General features: G+C 53.7%; 1 protein-coding gene across 1 annotated transcript in view; it reads left to right on the forward strand.

The window, feature by feature from the left end:
- Positions 1-447: 447 nt before the first annotated feature.
- DSCAML1 (DS cell adhesion molecule like 1) overlaps positions 448-18694 on the forward strand; it is a 352019-nt gene continuing 333772 nt past the window's right edge. Inside the window, exons 1-2 of the mRNA XM_068555005.1 lie at positions 448-673; positions 15958-16275. Coding sequence (XP_068411106.1) covers positions 448-673; positions 15958-16275 — 544 coding nt within the window. The remainder of the gene's footprint in view (positions 674-15957; positions 16276-18694) is intronic.

The raw sequence follows: 18694 nt of genomic DNA on the forward strand, positions 1-18694 counted from the left end.
TAGGGGTTGGAAGGGCAGGCAGCTTTCAGCTTGGAGGTGGGGAGTAACCCGGGCCGGCACCAAAGGGTCTCAGTCTGGCTTTTACTCCCAGCATCCATGCTCCCCCATCCCAGGGGGTAAACTGAGTCGGAAAGAGGCAGGCTGCCTTGGCCCCAGGTGACTGGCCCAGGAGACACGGGGCGCCCTTGGCCCGAGCAGGACGGTCTCTCGGCACATGTATGACACACGCCTGTGTGCGACCGCAGGCTAGGAGCCGGTGGGTGGCGGGGACCCCTCGCCTCTCAGCGAACCCCGGTCCGGGCCGTACGGCCCGGGCCCCCGCCCCTGTGCCTGGGCTTGTGGGGCTGGGGGCCGTGTGGGCTCGGGGCTCGCGCGGCGCTCCCCGGCCGGGGTGCCGCGGGGGGGGGCGGGGGGGCGGGGAGAGCGGCGCCTAGCCCAGCCCCGCGGATGACAGGAGCCAGGGAGCCGAGGAGGGAGGAGCCGCCGCCGCCGCCGAGCGCTGGGCTGAGGAGCAGAGAGAGCGGGGCGCGGAGTGCGGGCGGCTGGGAGCGCGCTGAGCGGGGGAGAGGCGCTGCCGCACGGCCGGCCACAGGACCACCTCCCCGGAGAATAGGGCCTCTTTATGGCATGTGGCTGGTAACTTTCCTCCTGCTCCTGGACTCTTTACACAAAGGTGAGACCCGCGCGGGCGGCAGGGCGGCGGAGGCGGCGGGGCCGCGGTGCGAGAGGCTGGCGGCGAGGCGGAGTGCCCGGCGGGCTCCAGGTGCCCGGGGCGGGGTGTTGGGGGGGGGACGGACCCCGGCGCGGGGCCCCGGATGGGGCGCAGCGGGGGAGGGGCAGGCACCCGGGGAGCGGCCAGGTGAGAGTCCGCCCTGGAGCGCCCCGCCAGCCACCCGCGCCTGCCTTTTTGGGGCGCGCCCGGCGGGGAGGTGGTGAGACAGCCCCTCATCTCCCCGCTCGTTGCCGGGCCGCCGCTCTGCCCGGACCCCTCCCCCAGCCCCTTGCCCGCTGCCTGCGGCTGGGTGGCGCTGGGACCCCGGGGTGCCCTCCGAGTCGAGGGTTCCTTAGGCCGTGACTGTTCACCTGGGAGTCCTGGCGGAACCGGGCTGCGGCTTACTCCCACTCTGCCACCGCGCGCCCCTCCGCCGCCCCGGACCCCCTGCACCGCACCGCACCGCGCTTATCCGCGTCCTGGCTGGATGCAGGGGGGGGGGAGAGCCGGAGGTCCCGAGACCTGGGGTCTCTATGATAGCAAGTTTGTTCCCCAAACCTAGAGGTCGCCTTCGTCCAGCCCCACCTCACCCCCTGCCCCGGGCACTAGCCCCGGCTTGGCTGCGCCGCCTGGCCACCTCGGGCAGCGCGCCCCAAGGTGCGAGAGTCTACGCTTCGGCTCCTGGTCAGCGGACATGGGGACGAGTCTTGGGTTGGGGGGGGCGTGTCGCTTTCCCCGGAGAGAAGGCGTTGCTAAGGGTGGGTCCAGGTGTCCGGCATGTCCAGACCTGCTGCTGGGGCGCTGCGCACCTGATCCTCGAGGTAGCCGGGATTGGGGGTTGGAAACGGTCAGACATTTCCAACCAGAGTCACCTGGGCACCGAGTCGGGATCAGGCAGTCGCCGGCTCTCGGGCTTCCAGGCGATCTCAGAGGACGTGCCCCCGGGCGCACAGATGGCGGGAGATGAGGCGGCCGAACTCGGCGCCCTTGCGCTCAGGAGCACACACGCTCTTACGAGCTCAGCTTTACCTGTGCAGCCCTCTAACTTTTCTCCTTCGCGCCCTGGGGGACGGCTTCTACCCCCTTTGCCCAGACGGCTGCCCTGGCCCAGCTGCAACTCTTGACCCCTAGACGATGGGGGAAGGGCAATCCAGCAGAGGGTTGGCGCTCCCGGACGGGTCCTGTCCTTCCTTGCCGACGCCCCAGGGGTCTGGAGTCTGCAACCTGCCGGAGCTGACTGCAGTATCTTGTGGCTTTGGGGGAGGAGGGTTACCCTATTTTATTTGTAAGTACCGCCCGGTCAAAGCCAGACTGAAGGCCAAGATGCTGTTGAGGTGCGGGGCGAGGGCGGGCCCCTGAATCGTGGACAAAGTAGTTGAGTTTCTCTGACCCAACGGGGTCCACGGGGTGACACACCAAGGCTGGTCTAGGTTGATTAACCCCTTGACCCTGCACAGCACCCTCTCATACCCCGTCCGCGGAGCAAGAAGCCTGCCTCCTGTTCACCCGGGCCCCCCACCCGCAGTCTCCCTCTCCCCAGGCTCTTCCTGCTTCCCTCCGCCCCGCAGGCTGGCTCGGCTCGCAGCTTTAATTACATTAATATTAAAAATACATAAGGTGAGGAGCGGCAGCTTTCTCTCTGGCTAGTTCCCTCTCCACCCGCCACCCCTTTCCATTTTGTCGGGCGAGGAAACACAGGCTGGAGCTGCTGCCACACTCCTGCCCAGCTTTGTCCACACACACCTCCCACCCCCTTTCTGGAGACCTCTTCCAGAGCAGCCCATTCCCCAGGAGTCGAGGCCCCCTAGCAAATACCTGATGGACTCTCCCCTCCCCCTTCCAGAAGCCGGGCATTAATAAATGAAGCCCAAGCTATTTGATACGGAAGGGGCAGATGGGGGTGGGGGTGGAGAAAGACCCAGAAGACGGCAGGACGGCCCGAGGGGCAAAATCCTCTCCAACGGGAGAAGCAAGTAGCTCTGGCCTTGGGCCTGCGGGGGGCTGGATGTGCCAGGTGAGGCGGCACCTAAGTGGTCTTTGGGTCTGCAGAGCTCCCGCGCCCCTGCCATTCAGAGGCTCCAGCATCTGCGCTGGGCGCCAGGGCGACTTGCCAGACAGGCCTTTCTTTTCCTTCGTGCCTTAATTGGGTCTTAGGTGCCAGGCTGGTCCCCGGGGCCTGTTCTGCTTGGGGTGGCGTGGTGGTGGCGGAGGCGGCTGGGGGAAGATGTTGATGTGGTGAGAGCGGCGAAGATGGGGTTTGGTGTATTTTTCTCTCCCGTTGCCAGTCACCCCCGCGGCACCAAGGAAAATGTAAATGTGAATGTTCGAGCCTGTTACAGAAAACAATATCCTCTTGCAATAATTTGTACGTCCATCTGTGAGGAGCGGGAGGAGGCAGAGAGAGAGAGGAGAAAACAAGATGAGATGGAGTGTCCTCTGGATGGAATTAAGCAGTTATTGAATGTGTTTTAAGCGTTTGTTATTTCCATTCCTCTCGAAATACCTTTTTTTTGATGAAGCCTGAGCTCAGACTGATTCCCCAGAACTAAACTGGGAAGGTGTTTTAATAATCGGTTATCAAGTCTTCAATAACTGCCTTATTATTGCCAAAACAAATCCAGGTTCGGGCAGCCAGATGAACCCCAGCGAGGCTCTCTCCGTTGTTACATCCAGCGTGCCAGCATCTGTGTTGCCTACATTTGCATTTTTACTGTGTAAAAGAGCAAGCTTCCCCGGCACTAAAATTCCTGTTTTCTAAAAGCCAAAATAATGGGGGGCATTGATTTTTTCATTCCCCCCCACAACCTCTCAGATGGGGACTCATGGTTCTTCTCTCTAGAGAAGACCAAATTAAAAGCCTTCGTCAAGCCATTAAGAAAATCTCTTAACACTCTGTTCAGTCTAATTAAAAGGGGGGTGGGCACTCAGGGAATGTGTTTTTAAAATCTCGAAATGGCAAACACAACTTAGGGGAAGGAGGTGAAAGACCAGTGAGCACTGAGGAGGGGGTAGGTAGGCAGAGAGGCCCTGGGTGCTAGGATAACATGGGGGAGAATGGGATCGCCTTGATGCCTGACAAACCTTTCAGATGCATCGTATTTCTGGGCATCAAAGTCAGCTGCCTTGAATATATTTCTGCAGCAGACTGGGGAGCTCAATTAGAAACAAAAAGCAAGTAAGCAGTTGACCCAAAGGCAGCGCTTAAGTTGAGCAGATCCCAGGAGACTGGCTGAAGAGGCTTTATTTTTCTCAGATTGAGGAATCGAGAGAAGGTGGGCAAGCAAATGACAGGGGTGGAGGGTGGGGTTGGCCCAGCGATGCTTGCGCGCCCCCCCACCCCCGACACAAGGTGGTTGTCTGCACAGGGCGCCTTGCGGGCTGTTGGCTTTTGTCAGAGGGGTGCAGACCTCCGGTCCCCCTTACCTTCTCCGGGTCTTCAGAAATTCCACCCTTGTGACTTGCTTGGTCCCCTGCTCAGCTTGGTGAAGGACGATTTTATTTGTGGATGAGTTGAAGGGAGGGTGGATGTTCAGAGAGCTTTTTTTGGGGATGTGGGTACCAAGCTGGGAGATTCTTCCCTCCCACGTGATCTTGGAGGAGGTGTTTCTTGGGGGCATTGGAAGCAGTCAAGAGGAAATGCCCCCAGCTTCCGAAGTGCTTTCTCAGCCCCTAGCTCAGTAGATTCTAACCAGCACCCAGGTGCATGAATGGGGTGAGCCACAGACAGCAGACATGACAGGGTGCCAGGAACCCAAGGGCAGGCCCTGGATTTGCATATAATTTGCATACAGATTTGCATGCTCACCTAGCCGGGCCAAGAGCCCTCCTCACCCTCTGTGAGTAGCAGCGTCTTGGTCTCAGCCTCAGTTGCAGCCAGGCAGTGGCTTTTCCTTCTGTGGAATGGGGGTGGGGCAAGAGTGGGGAGAAGGATGATGATTTGGGTAGTGCTTCTCCTTTGCCTCTGAGTTTTAGGCCTACAGGGGCTCAGCACTGAGTTCTTCTGGCAAGGCAGCCCCCGAGCTTGCAACTAGGGTGGAATGGGTGACCAGTGGCAGAGACACCCGAAGGCAGACCAAACTTTGGGTGTGGGTTGCCCCTCTTGTGCTGCAGGAAGAAGAGAGGGGCACACCTGCTATGGGGATCCAGGGCCAACATTTGCCTTCTGGTGAGTGCACCCCCAGAATGGAGGAGGCTTAGGGCTGTGGTCAGTGGGTGGAGAGGCAGCAGCTGATGGGAAGAGGGTATCAAGTGAGGCAAAATGCTCTTTCACCCCGCTGGTTTGTCAGTGTCCAGCTTGGGAGGGAGTTGTTGCCTCTGAGGGGAAGAGCCCCCAGCTGCTGCTTCTACCATTGTTAAGGCGCCTTCTGTCACATGCAGTGGTTGGGGGCATGGTGAAAGGCAGGCGCTGTGGTCAGAAGGATGGGTGTATAAAGAGTTGGGGGTAATGCTGGAAGAGCACACAGTTCAGGGCAGCTGGAGTGCTCCTTCCCAGAGAGCCAGCTGGGATGCCCACAGTGGGGAGGTGGCTTCGGGAATGATTCTGTCTGCATTTCCGGGGCCCTGGACAAATCCCACCCTGGCAGGTGCAGCTCCAAGGCCTCCCAGAGCGTTTTTCTGCACATCTAATGATCTGGGAGGGCCCTGGTCCACCAGAGCCCACAGAGGTTTTCTGAAGGAGGTGGGGTGGAGCCCTAAGGTGTTGGGTAGAGCCTCAGGGGATGGCTGGAAGGAGAGAGGGAGAGGGCCAGTGGGCAGAGCTTCAAGCCCCCCTCCCCCAGTTCTTCCAACCAGAGCATTTTATATATTAGAATTGTGAAGGAAAATAAAAAAGATTGCAACTCGATGGTGCAGCGGATATTCTGAGTCAAGGCAAACCCTTCATTCGCATCCTGGCTCTGCACTTAGTATGTGACCTTGGACCTCTCTGAACCTCACTTTCTCCAGCTATGAAATGGGATTAAAGGAGATAATGCATATGAAGTACCTAGAATATAACTCGTTTTCAATAAACCTTAGACCTCTTCTTTTTTCTGCACTACTCCCAGCTTCCCCCCACCCCCAAAGTAGAGCATCCGCTTCTGTCCCGAACGGTTGTACTAATGAGCCACAGTTTTGGCCAAGCCAACTGACTTAGACTTTGTAGCAGTAAGAAAGGCTGAATGGTGGCCAGGGCAGGGGACACCACAGCTTCCTTCTATCACCTATCAGCTGGGTAGCCTGCAGGACCCATCTTCAGCCAGATAGCTGAGGCCATGCAGCCACCTGGGTGTCCCTGGGGTGGGGTGGGATGGGAGCATCCAGCACACTCCCTTTCCCCAGCCACAGCTGGTGGCAGTTGTAGAAAAGGTGAGGGCACAGGTTCGCTCCAGATTTGGATTTGAGGGTGAGGCAAAGGCCAGTCTCATACCTACCAAAGGAAGGCTGGGGTTGGTTGATAAATCTCTACCATGACTGGACACAGTAAGAACTAGCCTGATTTAATGCCATAAACCTATGTACGTGGACTGCACAGGGTGAGCCCCCATACCTTGTAGCTGGATGGATTTCTGTCTTTCCCTGCTAGGATGAACTTTGCTGTTTTTCAGGTAGTTTCATGTATAGAGAACACCCTTGACAGCCCGTGACCTTGGGGATCCCTGGACCACTCCTCCCTCCATAACCCAGTCAGCCATATGACCCAGGGAAGCAGCATATGACCCAGAGGTCAGGTGCTGCTCATGGCAGGTTGTGGCCTGTGGGTCCCATGAGTGGCAGGGTGTGGGGCTGTGGCACAACAGCCTGTGTGCCCTGTTTAACAGCTGTTTGTCCTGTGCTGCTTTAGCATGAATAGCATTAGCCTTGGGCACCACCCCTGCCATCCAGCTGCTATCCCCTCATCCGTTCAGCCACCCCCTGCCCCACTTCCCCATGCCCTTGCTCTACACGCTGCTTGTACTGACAGTTTCCAAGGTCACCGTTTTCATTAAGAACAGTTATTCAAAGGCAAGTTGCATCTCCATTAAACTCCGTGTGTGTGTGTGTGTGTGCGAAGAAGCATTGTCCATAGACATAGAAAACAAAGCTCAGCTGTCTAATATAGGCATGTTACCTAATAGTTTATGTGCCTCTATTTCCCAATCTGTAAAATGGGCAAAATAACCCCTGTCCTGGCTGTCCCCCAGAGCGATTGCTATTGAATATGCACAAAAAGGGTGAAGGCCATACAATGGTATAGCGTGTGACAATGCTTTGTAAACTGAAGAGGGCAACATATAAACACACACATGTAAAAACCACAGCAAATCAGTTTTAGCCTTATAAATGCTCTGCTGAAATGTGAGGTATAATTACTGTCATCTCATCATACAGGAACAACGAAGGTCTCACAGCTGTGTGTGGCTGTCTCCCCCTCCCTGGGCCTCACACATATGGAGAATTTTCCTAGCCTTTGCTTTTCATCAACATGGGGAACAGCTGATGAGACAAAGCCAGGCTGCCAACCGTCTTCATGGAGTAGACTTGGCAGATTCCCTGTGGCCCCAGTGCCTGGGGGGAGTGGGAGGAGCTTACCTCTGCTCCCTCCCCAGGTCCTTAGATATGAGTTTAGTCCCTAATCCTCTGGACACACCCCTGAGGGTGTTCTCCCTGCTGGGACTCCACAATCTTTCTGTGGGAAGGGGAGTAGGCACAGGGTCCCACCTTGGGTCACCTTGTTTGAGGTCACAGCAATTACTGGAATCCAGGCCCTAAGAACCCAGCTGACTCAGGGTCATGGACACCCTGTATCTAGAGTGGCCTCCCAGAGCCATGGGGGAGAAGGTGGGTGGGGGACCTGCTCTGAGGGTGTGACATCCATGGGTCAAAATCTTCCAGGTTGGAAGGCACCTTCAGGGACATGGAATCCATCCCCTAATCAGCTGCCTGATCCCCTCTGCACTGTCTCACCAGCGTTGTTCTTCCTCCGCTCCAGCACTTCCAGCCACTGGCAACTCCTTCCTTTCAAGGAGGCCATTCCTGGCCAGACAGCTCTGACTATTACAGCTCTCACCCTCACAGTCAGCCACTTGCCTGGTCCTGTACCTTCTCACTGGCTCTGCTGCTACCTTTTAGGCCACATAAATCCAGGTGAAACCCTCTTCTACTTGTCAACACTTTGACTACTTGTAGACAGATGAACTGCTCACCTGAGCCCTCTCCTCTGGGCAGCCAGCAGCCCTGGTCCCTCTAATGCTCCCTCCCATGACATCATTTCCTTTCTCCATGATGCCCTCCGTGCCTGGGTTGCTGGGATCTGAAAGTGGAGCGGCCAGAGTTGCAAGAGCGGTGGAGACGGGGGTCTGGTCGCAGCCAGGACACTGGCCAGCTGTGCACCTGGGGCAAATGACTCTCCAGGCCTCGCTCTCCCCATCTGTAAATGGAGGAGATTGAACAAAATAATCTCTTAAGTCCCTCCAGTGTGAACAATCTAAATCTAGGAATCTCTGGGGACAACTGTGCTGTCTGAGCCGACTCCCAGGAAAGACCTTTCTGGCCATAAGGGGCGTTCCTTTGACAGGCCCTGTCTAGAAGGGGCTGGAAGATTAAAGGGTCTGTTTGACTGTCAGCTGTTGCTCATAACTTCTCCTGGAGCTGATGGTGAGGGGCCTTGTAGGTTGAAGGATGACTGATCTTTACTGGATCTCAGAGGTTTCTGGTTGCTGCTTACAGGAACTATGTTTGTGCTAAGAATCTTAAGAAAAAAGAAAAAAAAACCCGTTTTTGATGGACAGAGGTGACCACATGGACACTGGAGCAGTGCTTCTCATTGGGGTGGTACTGTTTCCTTAGGGCTGTTTGGAAACTGGGGGGATACTTTTTGGTTATTTTAGTCACTAGAGTAAGGAGGATATAGTGGAGGGCAGGGAGGGATGATTAGGGATGAAATGTCTGATGCCTGGGGCAGTCCCAAATAATTCAGAATTGTCATTCCCCAAATGGCTCTCCTCCATCAGAAACCCGCCTTATAGGATGATCACATCTTGGAGACATTCTGAGAATAGAATGTAGTGTACCCGTTGAGAAACACAGCCGGAGTAAGGGAGGCCTGGCTTTGAAATGCTGCTCTGTCAGCCCTGGCTGTGCCACCTAGGAAATTACTTGATCTCTTGAAGATCCTGTTTTCTTATCTGTAAAATGGGGTCTTGGGCAGTAGCTACATTAGAGGGTGCTCGTAAGGATTAAATGCACTATAATGTAAGGAGAGGGCTTCTCACAGTGCCTGGCACACAATTAGTGCTGAAAAGAAATGGTGGCCATGATGATGGTGAGGCTAGAGGTAAAGCAAGTGTGCCAGGTTTGGGGACAGGAGGTCTGGGACTTGGTCCCAGCTGCACAACCAGTTCTGGTTGCCTGTAAATGCTCAGATGCTGTCTGGGGAGACTGGCCCTTCCCCTCCTCAGAATCTAGACTCCGATTGTCTCCAAGGTGTGAACACACCATAACGGGGTTTTCTGATGGAGGGGCCAGACCCCGTCTCCCTGGTCCTCACCTGAGCTTTGGATGGACATGGTGGTTGACCTGAGACCCCACTGGTTGATCCTCTCTGAACCCGGTTTTTCCAACTATGGAATAAGAACAGAGTGAAGACAAATAATACATCTCTTTTATGAAAACCTTTGTGTGGAGATGCAGCGGGGTAATCAACCTTGCAAATTAATCTAAGAAACCTCACATCTGCATTAAAACAACCACAGCTCTGTGTGAGGCCTGGGAGCCGTGTAGCTGTGGCAATGCTCTGTTTATTGATCACACCATTATTATTTCATTAACTTGATCACCAAATTAAGTTACTTAATGAGGTGCTGAGGTTCTGTCAGCCAAGCCCATGAGAATGGTCTGTCGTTGGGAGAGTGGATTGAAGTCCAGTATGGCAAATCTTTTTCCTATGCAGCATTGCTCTGAGTGTAGACAGAGGACCACCTGCCTCAGAAATAGAGTTCCCTGGCCCTATGACAGACTCAGTGAATCTGGTATCTAAGGACGTGCATGTTTAACAAGCTCTCCAGGTGGTTCTTATGCATCGTAATGTTTGAGAACTACTGTCTGAAGTTGTCACCATCATCATCGGGAGAGGTATTTGTTGTGAGATAGACTTCCTGCCTACCTGCTATCATGATAATATTTATAACAACAGCAATGAATACTTAGGTGGTTACCTCTACCACTTATATATACCGGAAACTGTCATACATGTTAACTCATCCAATCTAACAACCCTTGAAGTAGATATAGTCACCCCCATTTTATAGATGAGGAAACCAAGGTGTAGAGAGGCGAGGTAATCTTGCCTGCAGTTACCCTGCTTGTAAGGGGCAGAGCAAGGATTCAAACCTGGGGAGCCTGGCACCAGGGTCTGGGCGTTTAACCACTGTGCTAAGTGCCTAGTGCTGTGCTAGGCCCAGGGGACAGAGTGGTGACCAAGACGGGGGGCTCATAGGCCTGCAGGGGACCCCTGCCCGTTCCTCCTCCCCCCGCTACCATCCAGCCACGCTCCCTGTGCCCAGGGCTGGTTACCCCTTGCAGGCTCTTGCCCATCTCTCGGGCGGGTGCAGGAGGCAGGGACTCCAGCACTGGCAGATGCTCCTAGATGAAAGATCCAGTGAATGAGACTAAATATTGTAAAGGAAGAGAAGAAGTGACTCATTTCTCCCTGTGGAGGTGGTGAGGCGTTAACATTTCAGTCCCCTCAGGTTGTCATTTACGATGATTGGAGATGATGACATGGGGATAATTCAAAGTGCACCTGGGTGGAAGCCTCAGTTGGCCAGACACCTCCATCCCAACCCAGGCAGGTGGGGTGGGGGGCCCCTGGGTGTCGAGTGCGTGGGTGTCGAGTTTCCTTTGCCAAACTAATCCCGATGGCCAGACAGCGCAGGGCAGACGGACAAGTTGATGCGATGGATATTTAGGTTTCAGGGGTGACCCTGGGGCAGCCCAAATGCCTGGGGGCGATTTCTGGTTTAAAAATATTGCTGTGCTATTTCTACGCTTCTAATCTCCCAGCCATTTGGAGCCTGTTTTATGAAACACGGCATCGGGGTGGTGCTCAGTGTTAACCGGCGGAGAAGATTAATTGGGTTTAAGTCTGGGCGTCTGTCACATCACAACCAAGCTCATAACTTCCATTTTCTATTAAAAATCCTTTTCGCCTTTGACCAGAAGAAGCTTTGCTGTTGATCTGATCTCTCTCTATTTATGAAGTGTTTCTCCCTCCTCTCCTTCTCTCTGTAAATCTGCCTGGTTCTGTCTGCAGAGGGAAGAAAGGGCTGGGGGATGGCTGAGATTTAGGGAAAAGTTGGGAAAGTCGGAGTTTCCTGTCCAAAGATTTGCTTTCCAAACTTGGACTGGCTTCCAGAGAAGAAATGAAAGAAAATCCTCATAAGGCCCCAAACTTTTTGAACTCTTCGGCGTTGTGTTGGGAAAAACTCGGGCTTGGGAGGCAGGCAGACTTTGACTGAATGTTGGCCTGGTGGCCTCCTGGCTGTACGATCTTGGAGGATCTCCCCCCAGGAGCCTCTTTGTCCTCACCTGTAAGATGAGACTCACAGAGCCCACCTCGTGCCTCTGCGTGAGGATTATGTGAGGAAATGCCCTTGTAGCACACAGTAGGCACTCAATCAGTTAGTCTCCTTTCTTTTGAGAACTCTGTACCATCAGCTAGGCCACTAAGCCTCCAGGGGAGTAGGTGTACAGCCAAAATGAAATTAGAGAAAGGGCCATAAACCCTTCTGCGAGCTCTGCCCTGGGCGGTGGGTTAGCCCTCTTCTGCCCCCATCTCCTTTGCAAGCTCCTGGATGGTGGGGGGCCGTTTTCCCTGGCCTTTGATGCTTTCCACCACACCTGGGGTCCTACTGAGCATGTGGCTTGTGCTGGGTAAAGATCTCCTGAAGGAACAAGTCTTTCCTGGCCTCGGGTCAGGAAGGACCTGGGAGAGGAGGGCATTCAAGGGTGCAGGAGTCACCCTCGGATGCAGGACTGCAAGGGGGGGGGTGCTGGGCCCTGGCCACCCTTTGCAGTAACTTTCGCCTCCCTGGTCCCCTCGGGGAATCACTGGGCTGCGAATAACAATCCCATCCCTCCTAGTCCTGCATCCTCATTATGGGGAACCAAGTACTTTCACATTCTGTTTTACCTGCTCAGCAGCCCTGGGGGACAGGTAAGGTGGTGCAGTCCCCCCTTTCGTGAATGAGGACATTGAGGCTCAGAAAGGCTAAGTGGGTTGGCTGAGGTCACACAGCAGGTCAGGAATGAGCCCCAGGAGGGAAGGTAGTACTGTCAGATTTGTCCCAGGTCTCTGACTATTGTCCCATGCTTCTGTGCTCCTCAGAGCTGGCTGAGGCTTTGTCACTGCTCTGAAGATTCAAATAGGAGCCTGAGGAGGGAAAGCTGCCACCATTGAAGCCTCTCCAGACTCCGTGAGGTGGGGGTGAGGCCCCCAGACCCCTGCTACTCCCCCTTCCGTGGCTGGTGACTGATCGTACCCATTGCTACTGCAGCCACTCACTGGTGCCCTGTGCCAACCTTCATCTTAGCACATGGCAGAGATTTCAGGGGATTAGTGCCTCGGTTTCCCCTTTATGGATTTGCTCACTCCTTTCTCTTGGCAGGTGGGGTGAGGCTGAATTAATATTTATTTAAAGGCTTCTGCATTCCAGGCTGACAGGTGCCTTGTGATGGTAAAATATGAGCCCAAAGTAAGTGCAAAATGCTATTGTTTCACACCTGAGGGTGATGTTTCATAATGGCAATGCACTGTCGGAGCGATAAGCTGAAATGAATGGTTTGTCTAATCCTCCCCAGCTCCCCCAGACCCAGAAGACAGCAGCTCACATACCACGGTGGGAGAAATATGAGGCTACTCACCTTTTGCTATAAATCCGCTGTTTCTTCAGCCCTGACAGGTGGCTGGACGATCCCGGTCAATTCATCAATTACATCTACCCATTTGTAGTTGCTGAGAACCCCGTGTCCTCGGCTCTGGCAGGATCGGAGGCCCAGAGAGCAGGAAGGCTGTTGCTACTGTGGCTGACGGTCCTTCCAGGAGCCGGGAGCCAAGAGAAGCCTGGTCCCCACGGGTTGTCTCTGCAGGGAGGGTGGGATGCATTTCCAGCCAGGAGAGAAGACCAGGAATGTGTATTGAGGGTGGGTTTGGGATGGAAGAAAGGATGGGGAGGGATACCCAGCCTGGAAAACCAGATTTTGTGGTTTGATTCCTTTTGTCTTCGGTGTGGTTCATACAAAAGGGCAGTTTCGCCCCCAGGCTCTGAAGGCAGGCAAAGCTGGGTTCTGGCCCAGCTCTAATACTTTCACTGTGGGTTACTTTGGGTAAATTAGTTAACTTTTCAGAGCCTTGATTTCCTTATCTGTACAATGGGATGATAATAATAACATCCCCTAGAGAGTCATGAGATTAAGTGAGAGAACACCTGTAACAGGTCTAGCACCCAGCCTGGCCTGTAGTTAGTGAAATCCATGGTGGCTAGCGGTAGTTTTTTTTTTTTTTAAACATCTTTATTGGAGTATAATTGCTTTACAGTGGTGTGTTAGTTTCTGCTTTATAACAAAGTGAATCAGCTCTACATATATCCCCATATCCCCTGGCTAGTAGTATTGCTGCTAGTCTTATCATCACTGAGGGCTACTTCATACTGATCCTTAAATATTTTCTTACCTTGCCCCTTGAATCAGATAATTCCTGAGTTCCTCTCTGTCAGGGATCTTTGTCAGCTTCCTAAGTCCATTTGTCAGGCATAATGTCTACATTATGCCTCTTTCTGTTCCTTGATGGATTTTGGCTTCCAAAATCCATAAAACTGCCACGGTGAGGGTGTCTGATTAACTAGGTTGTCTCAGGAAGTACCCAGAACCCCGGAGTGATGTTCCTGCGCCCACAGGCTAAGCATTGTCTGAAACGTTGAGTCCGACACGGGCCCCTCCCAGGGGGTGTGTGCGTGCGTGCACGTGCGTGCACAGGCATGTGGATATATTAATCCTGTTCTTGGCCAGCTGAAAAGGGAAGTGGGAGGCCAGGTGGTGTTTGAGGGAGGTTTAAGCCTCCTCTTTATTACTGCAGTGGTTACAATCATTTAAGGGTTAAGAGATCAGTCTTCGGGCTCAGATTGCCTGAGTCTTGAGTCCCAGAGCCCTCACTTACTGGTCATGTGGTCTTGGGAAAGTCTCTTTGATCTCTCAGTGCGTTAGTTTCCTCATCTGTGAACTGGAATAAGAATGATACCTCCCTCACAAGGTTGTTGGGAGGATTAAAAGAAGTCGTACGAGTAAAGTGCTTACAACAGAGCCTGGCATGTAGAAGATGCTTAACGAATAACTGTTGACTGAATGTCAATAAAGAAGTCTTTCAGAAGGTGAGCAGGCTCCTGGGAACCTGGGGAGTGTGGATCTGAAGAGAAACTTCCTAAGCCTCAGTTTGCTTACTTGCAGAATGGCATGATTTCATGACCTGGGGAATACTCTAGTCCCTGTGAGTTGGGCAGGCTTCCAAGGGTCCCCACTAGGGTCCCCTCTTCCACAGAGCAGACTTCTCCACCACCAGCACCGACGCTGTCACCGGGGAGGCAGCGTGAGGACGTGGATGGGAAAGCTGTGCTGCCCACCGCGCCCCGGCTCCCCCCTCCGCCCCCTGCAGCCGCTAAGGGCACGCAGTGCCGGGTAGGGATGGCAAATGCATTTGCAGCTAAGAGGATGCCCCTGACACCCCAGCAAGGAGCCCATGGATGTGTTTTCCAGCACTGCTGCTAATGGCTTCATCACAGCTTTTTATGAGATGATGTGAATTGCTCTGACCAATGAGGCTTAATGGCCTTCCTCAATGAGCTGCCCGGTACATTCTCCCTGGAGGCTCGGCTCAGAGTTAAGCCGAGAATATTAATATGGTCGGATGCAGGCCCTTCCCCTCCCCATAAAGTTGTGGAAATTGAGGTCAAGTTGGGTCCCCTGCAACGTTCTTTAAACAAGCGGCAGAGTGGTTTGTTTGCTCCTTGATCTTCCTGGTGGAGAGGGAGTGGCTTCCAGCTGGAGACCTGGGACCAGGCCCCCTCTTCCTCTGGGTTTGCTTCCACTTGTTCAGAGGTGGCCCTTCTTAAGGGGGCAGGTTCCTTGGTAGGGAGGGAAGGCCCTGATTCCACCACTGGGGACTGCTTCCCATGAGGGCAGGCAAGACCGAGGCCCTGGGCTGGGATGAGAGTTGCAGACAGCTGTCCTCCTTGTCAGGCGGCCTTGATGTTGTCAGGTAGCTGCAGTCGTGAGCATGTTCGCCCGTGTGACTGAGTGTTGCAATGGCAACATGTCAGAGATGCACGGGGTCTTTGCAGCCTCGTGTATCCTCCCTCCACTTTACAAGTGAAGGAGCAGAGGGTCAGAGAGGGGAAGGGAATTCCATGGTTGGTCAGTGTCAGGGATGGTTTTAGACTTGAGGGGGTGGGTATCTCTAGCCCCCAAGCTTGGACTGGTCTACCCACGGTGCCGCCCGTCCTCATCCCATCCTCTGGGGCAACACATTTTCCAAATCGACCTCCAGAGGGGAAGAAGGCTCTGCAGTCTTTTCTCGTCCAGAGTATCCCCGCTTCGTGTAGCCCTTCCTCGTAGAACACGGTCTCTGACCTTTTTACCTTTCGGCTGTGGTGTGATAGAAAGTGTGCTAAGATCCTCTTTAGAGCAGTGGGTTCAGATTTCAGTCGTGTAGCTTATTAGCTGTGTCATCTCAGGCAAATCACATAACTTGCTCAGCCTCCAAAAGGGAACGATAAAAAAAGAGGCAGTACTGTCTCCTCTCAGTGTTGTACAGATGAACCAAGGGACTGGGTGTGAACCTCCCTGAGTATAATAGGTACTCAATAAATACCCATTATCTAAGCAATTTCAGTATCTCTCCTAAAGTGTTGATGGGCGGGCTGGGGTGCGGGGACGTGGATTATGGCTTGGGACCCTTCACCATAGCAGAGTGGTGGCCGCCTCTGTCCGTGGACTTGGCTTGGCATGGAGGATGAGACGTTTCAACTTTTGCCGTCCCTATGCTAGGCTGGAAGCTTCTGCAGGGTGGGAACTGTCTCTTACTCACCGTTGCCAGTGCCTGGTGTACAGTCAGTGCTCAACAGTGCTGTTGAATGACTGGCGCTTGAACGTTTTATGAATGAGCGTGGGTGTTGCAGCCTCCGGGCCTATGAGGGTATCATTAGCAGGCGCTAACCAGCCTCTCCCCTCCCCTGCAGCCCGCCCTGAAGATGTCGGCACCAGCCTCTACTTTGTAAATGACTCCTTGCAGCAGGTGACCTTCTCCAGCTCCGTGGGGGTGGTGGTGCCCTGCCCGGCCGCGGGCTCCCCCAGTGCGGCCCTTCGATGGTACCTGGCCACGGGGGACGACATCTACGACGTGCCGCACATCCGGCACGTCCACGCCAACGGGACGCTGCAGCTCTACCCCTTCTCCCCCTCCGCCTTCAATAGCTTTATCCACGACAATGACTACTTCTGCACCGCGGAGAATGCTGCCGGCAAGATCCGGAGTCCCAACATCCGCGTCAAAGCAGGTAAAGGACCGGACACGGGCTCCCCGACAGGGCGGGAACGGGGAGCCGGCAGCGCCTGTCGTTTTGAGGATGTGTGTGTAACATGGAAGAAGGCAAGGCAGCCCATCAAGGAAAATCATGCTGTTCTTTGGAATCTTAGCTCTGCCACTTCCTGTGTGTCCTTAGGTGGAGAACACACCTTTCTGAGCCTCAGTTTCCTCATCTGCAAAGCTGATGCCAGCACCCACCTTGTTCATCACTACGTGTGATGGTCCAAGGAGATAGGACCCATTTAAATTAAGTAATGTGCTCATTTTAGTACTTGGTTCATGGAAAAATTCAGTGAGTTTCTTTAAAAAAAAACACAAAAACCCTTTATTGAAATAGAGTATAAAAGAACTGCACATATTGTAAGTATATAGCTTGATGAATTTGTACAAAGTTTAATATCCAGATGAAGGTATCAGCATCTCAGAAGCCCCTTCATGCTTTTTTCAGTCACTCCACCCTTAGGGGAAACCACAGTCCTGACTTCTAACAAGATAGATGTTTGCCTGTTTCTGTACTTTATCTAAATGGAGTCCTACATCACATATTCTCTTGAATCTTTTGCTCACTGTTGTTTGTGGGGTTTAGCCCTACTGCTGTGTGAAGTTATATGTCATTCATTCTCATTGCTGTATAGTCTCGTTTGACTATACTGCACTTTATTTATCCATTCCACTGTTGATAGACATTTGAATATAAGATATCTCATGAGAATAGGCATTTAGGTAAAATTCATGATGGAAAACTCTTAGCAGTGAAGCATTCTGGTCTTGGGAAGAGGTGATGGAAGCAAGGAAGTGAGGGCTTCTCAGCTGTTCTCCTTACAGAAACTAGAAAGTCTCATTTCTCTGGGTTAGGTCTGGAGGTGAGGGCATGGCTTAGATGAGTTACTCTTAACTGGGTTGTCATGATATGCTGGTGAGTCCTAATCCATTATAAAGCGCCTCGAATAGTAATAACGCATGGAAGTCTGGGGGAATGATTTTCTTCGAAGAGCTTTTTGAGTGGGAGAGGATAGATAATGTTCTAGCCAGCTCACTGCGATGGCTCCAAGGCTTGGGCGTGCCATCTTTCCTGGTGATTGTGTTGGGCAGAGGAGAGTGGGTTCCGGGGAAGTCTCCCCAACCTGCATGCCTAGCGATGGATCCTGCGATATCTCTGACTTCCTGTCCTGGCAAGGAGTCAGGCCCTCAAGGAAAGTTGTGTTGTGCTTTGGAATCTTAGCTTTGCCACTTACCTTAGGCAGAGGACACACATGTCTGAGCCTCAGTTTCCTCATCTGCAAAGCAGGTGCCAGCACCTACTTCATTCATCACCCCGTGTGATGGTTCAGTGAGATAGCGCTCTGTTGAATTAAGATCCTTCCGCCTCAGGAGAGCCTCTCACACGTAGAAGGTTCCAAGTAGCTGGGAATGGGTGTGTGTAGGGGTGAGGAGGGGTGGGAGTTCTTAATTGAAGAGCTGGTCTTCATCCACTGGTTTGGTTGGGGGAGGGGGGGTGTGGGAGTGTGAGCTCTGAGGGCCCAGGGCCGCGCTTAGGTATCTCCTCTGGGGCTCCCCGTGGACCCTCTTTTCAGGAGCGGCACTGGTCCCCTAACACGACACCAGGTGCTGGACTGGGAGCCCTGAGGCCAGGATTTGAAGCCCAGTTCTGGCCTCCACAGCCTGGAGGATTGAGCTGAGAGCAAGCCATGTCCTGTTTCCTAATACCTGCCTATTATTGGGTTAGGATATAGTTTTCACAGTAATCCTGTCTGGTGTTTCTTACAAGGGAGGGGACTAAGTCAAATAAAGGTTAAGCCACTTGCCCAAAGGGCACCTAGCCAGTTAATCACAGAGGCATGGCTGTAATGACAAGCTGCATTGCTGTAGTGCTTTCCACGTGCCAGGCCTTCTCCATGCTGCTGTTATTGTTTCCTTTTACGAATGAGGAAACCGAGGCTCCAGAAGGTTCACGAGCTCTTATCCAGGGTTACACTGCTGCTCAGAGGAGGACACAGGGCCTGTTTGTTTGACGCTCCTAACCATAGGTCTCTGCAGGCTCTTGAGGACTGTCCCCGCCGTGTGCACCCAAACCCCAGCCCTTCCCACCCTCCCCTCTGCTTCCCTCCCCTTAGCCTCCTCTCTGCTCTCCCCGCATCTGCAGGCAGTGCGATGTCCAGCCCACGAAAGGGTGGACCATGGCCCCACAGAGCTGGGAGTGCCTCCTTCCATGCCTCCGTCCTCCACCTCAACTGTGTCTCTTCCCATCACAGCCACAACACAGGGAGGGAAAGAATAAAGACCTGGGGAGGGACGGGCAGGGCTGGCCTGATGGGAAACACAGCCAATTAAGAAGCTCTTGATGAAGCCAGAGGGACTGCAGGTGCACAGCCGGAGGGGCTGCTGGGCCC

This window comes from Eschrichtius robustus, chromosome 11 (genome assembly GCF_028021215.1).
Source record: "Eschrichtius robustus isolate mEscRob2 chromosome 11, mEscRob2.pri, whole genome shotgun sequence".
In the NCBI taxonomy this organism is placed as follows: domain Eukaryota; kingdom Metazoa; phylum Chordata; class Mammalia; order Artiodactyla; family Eschrichtiidae; genus Eschrichtius; species Eschrichtius robustus.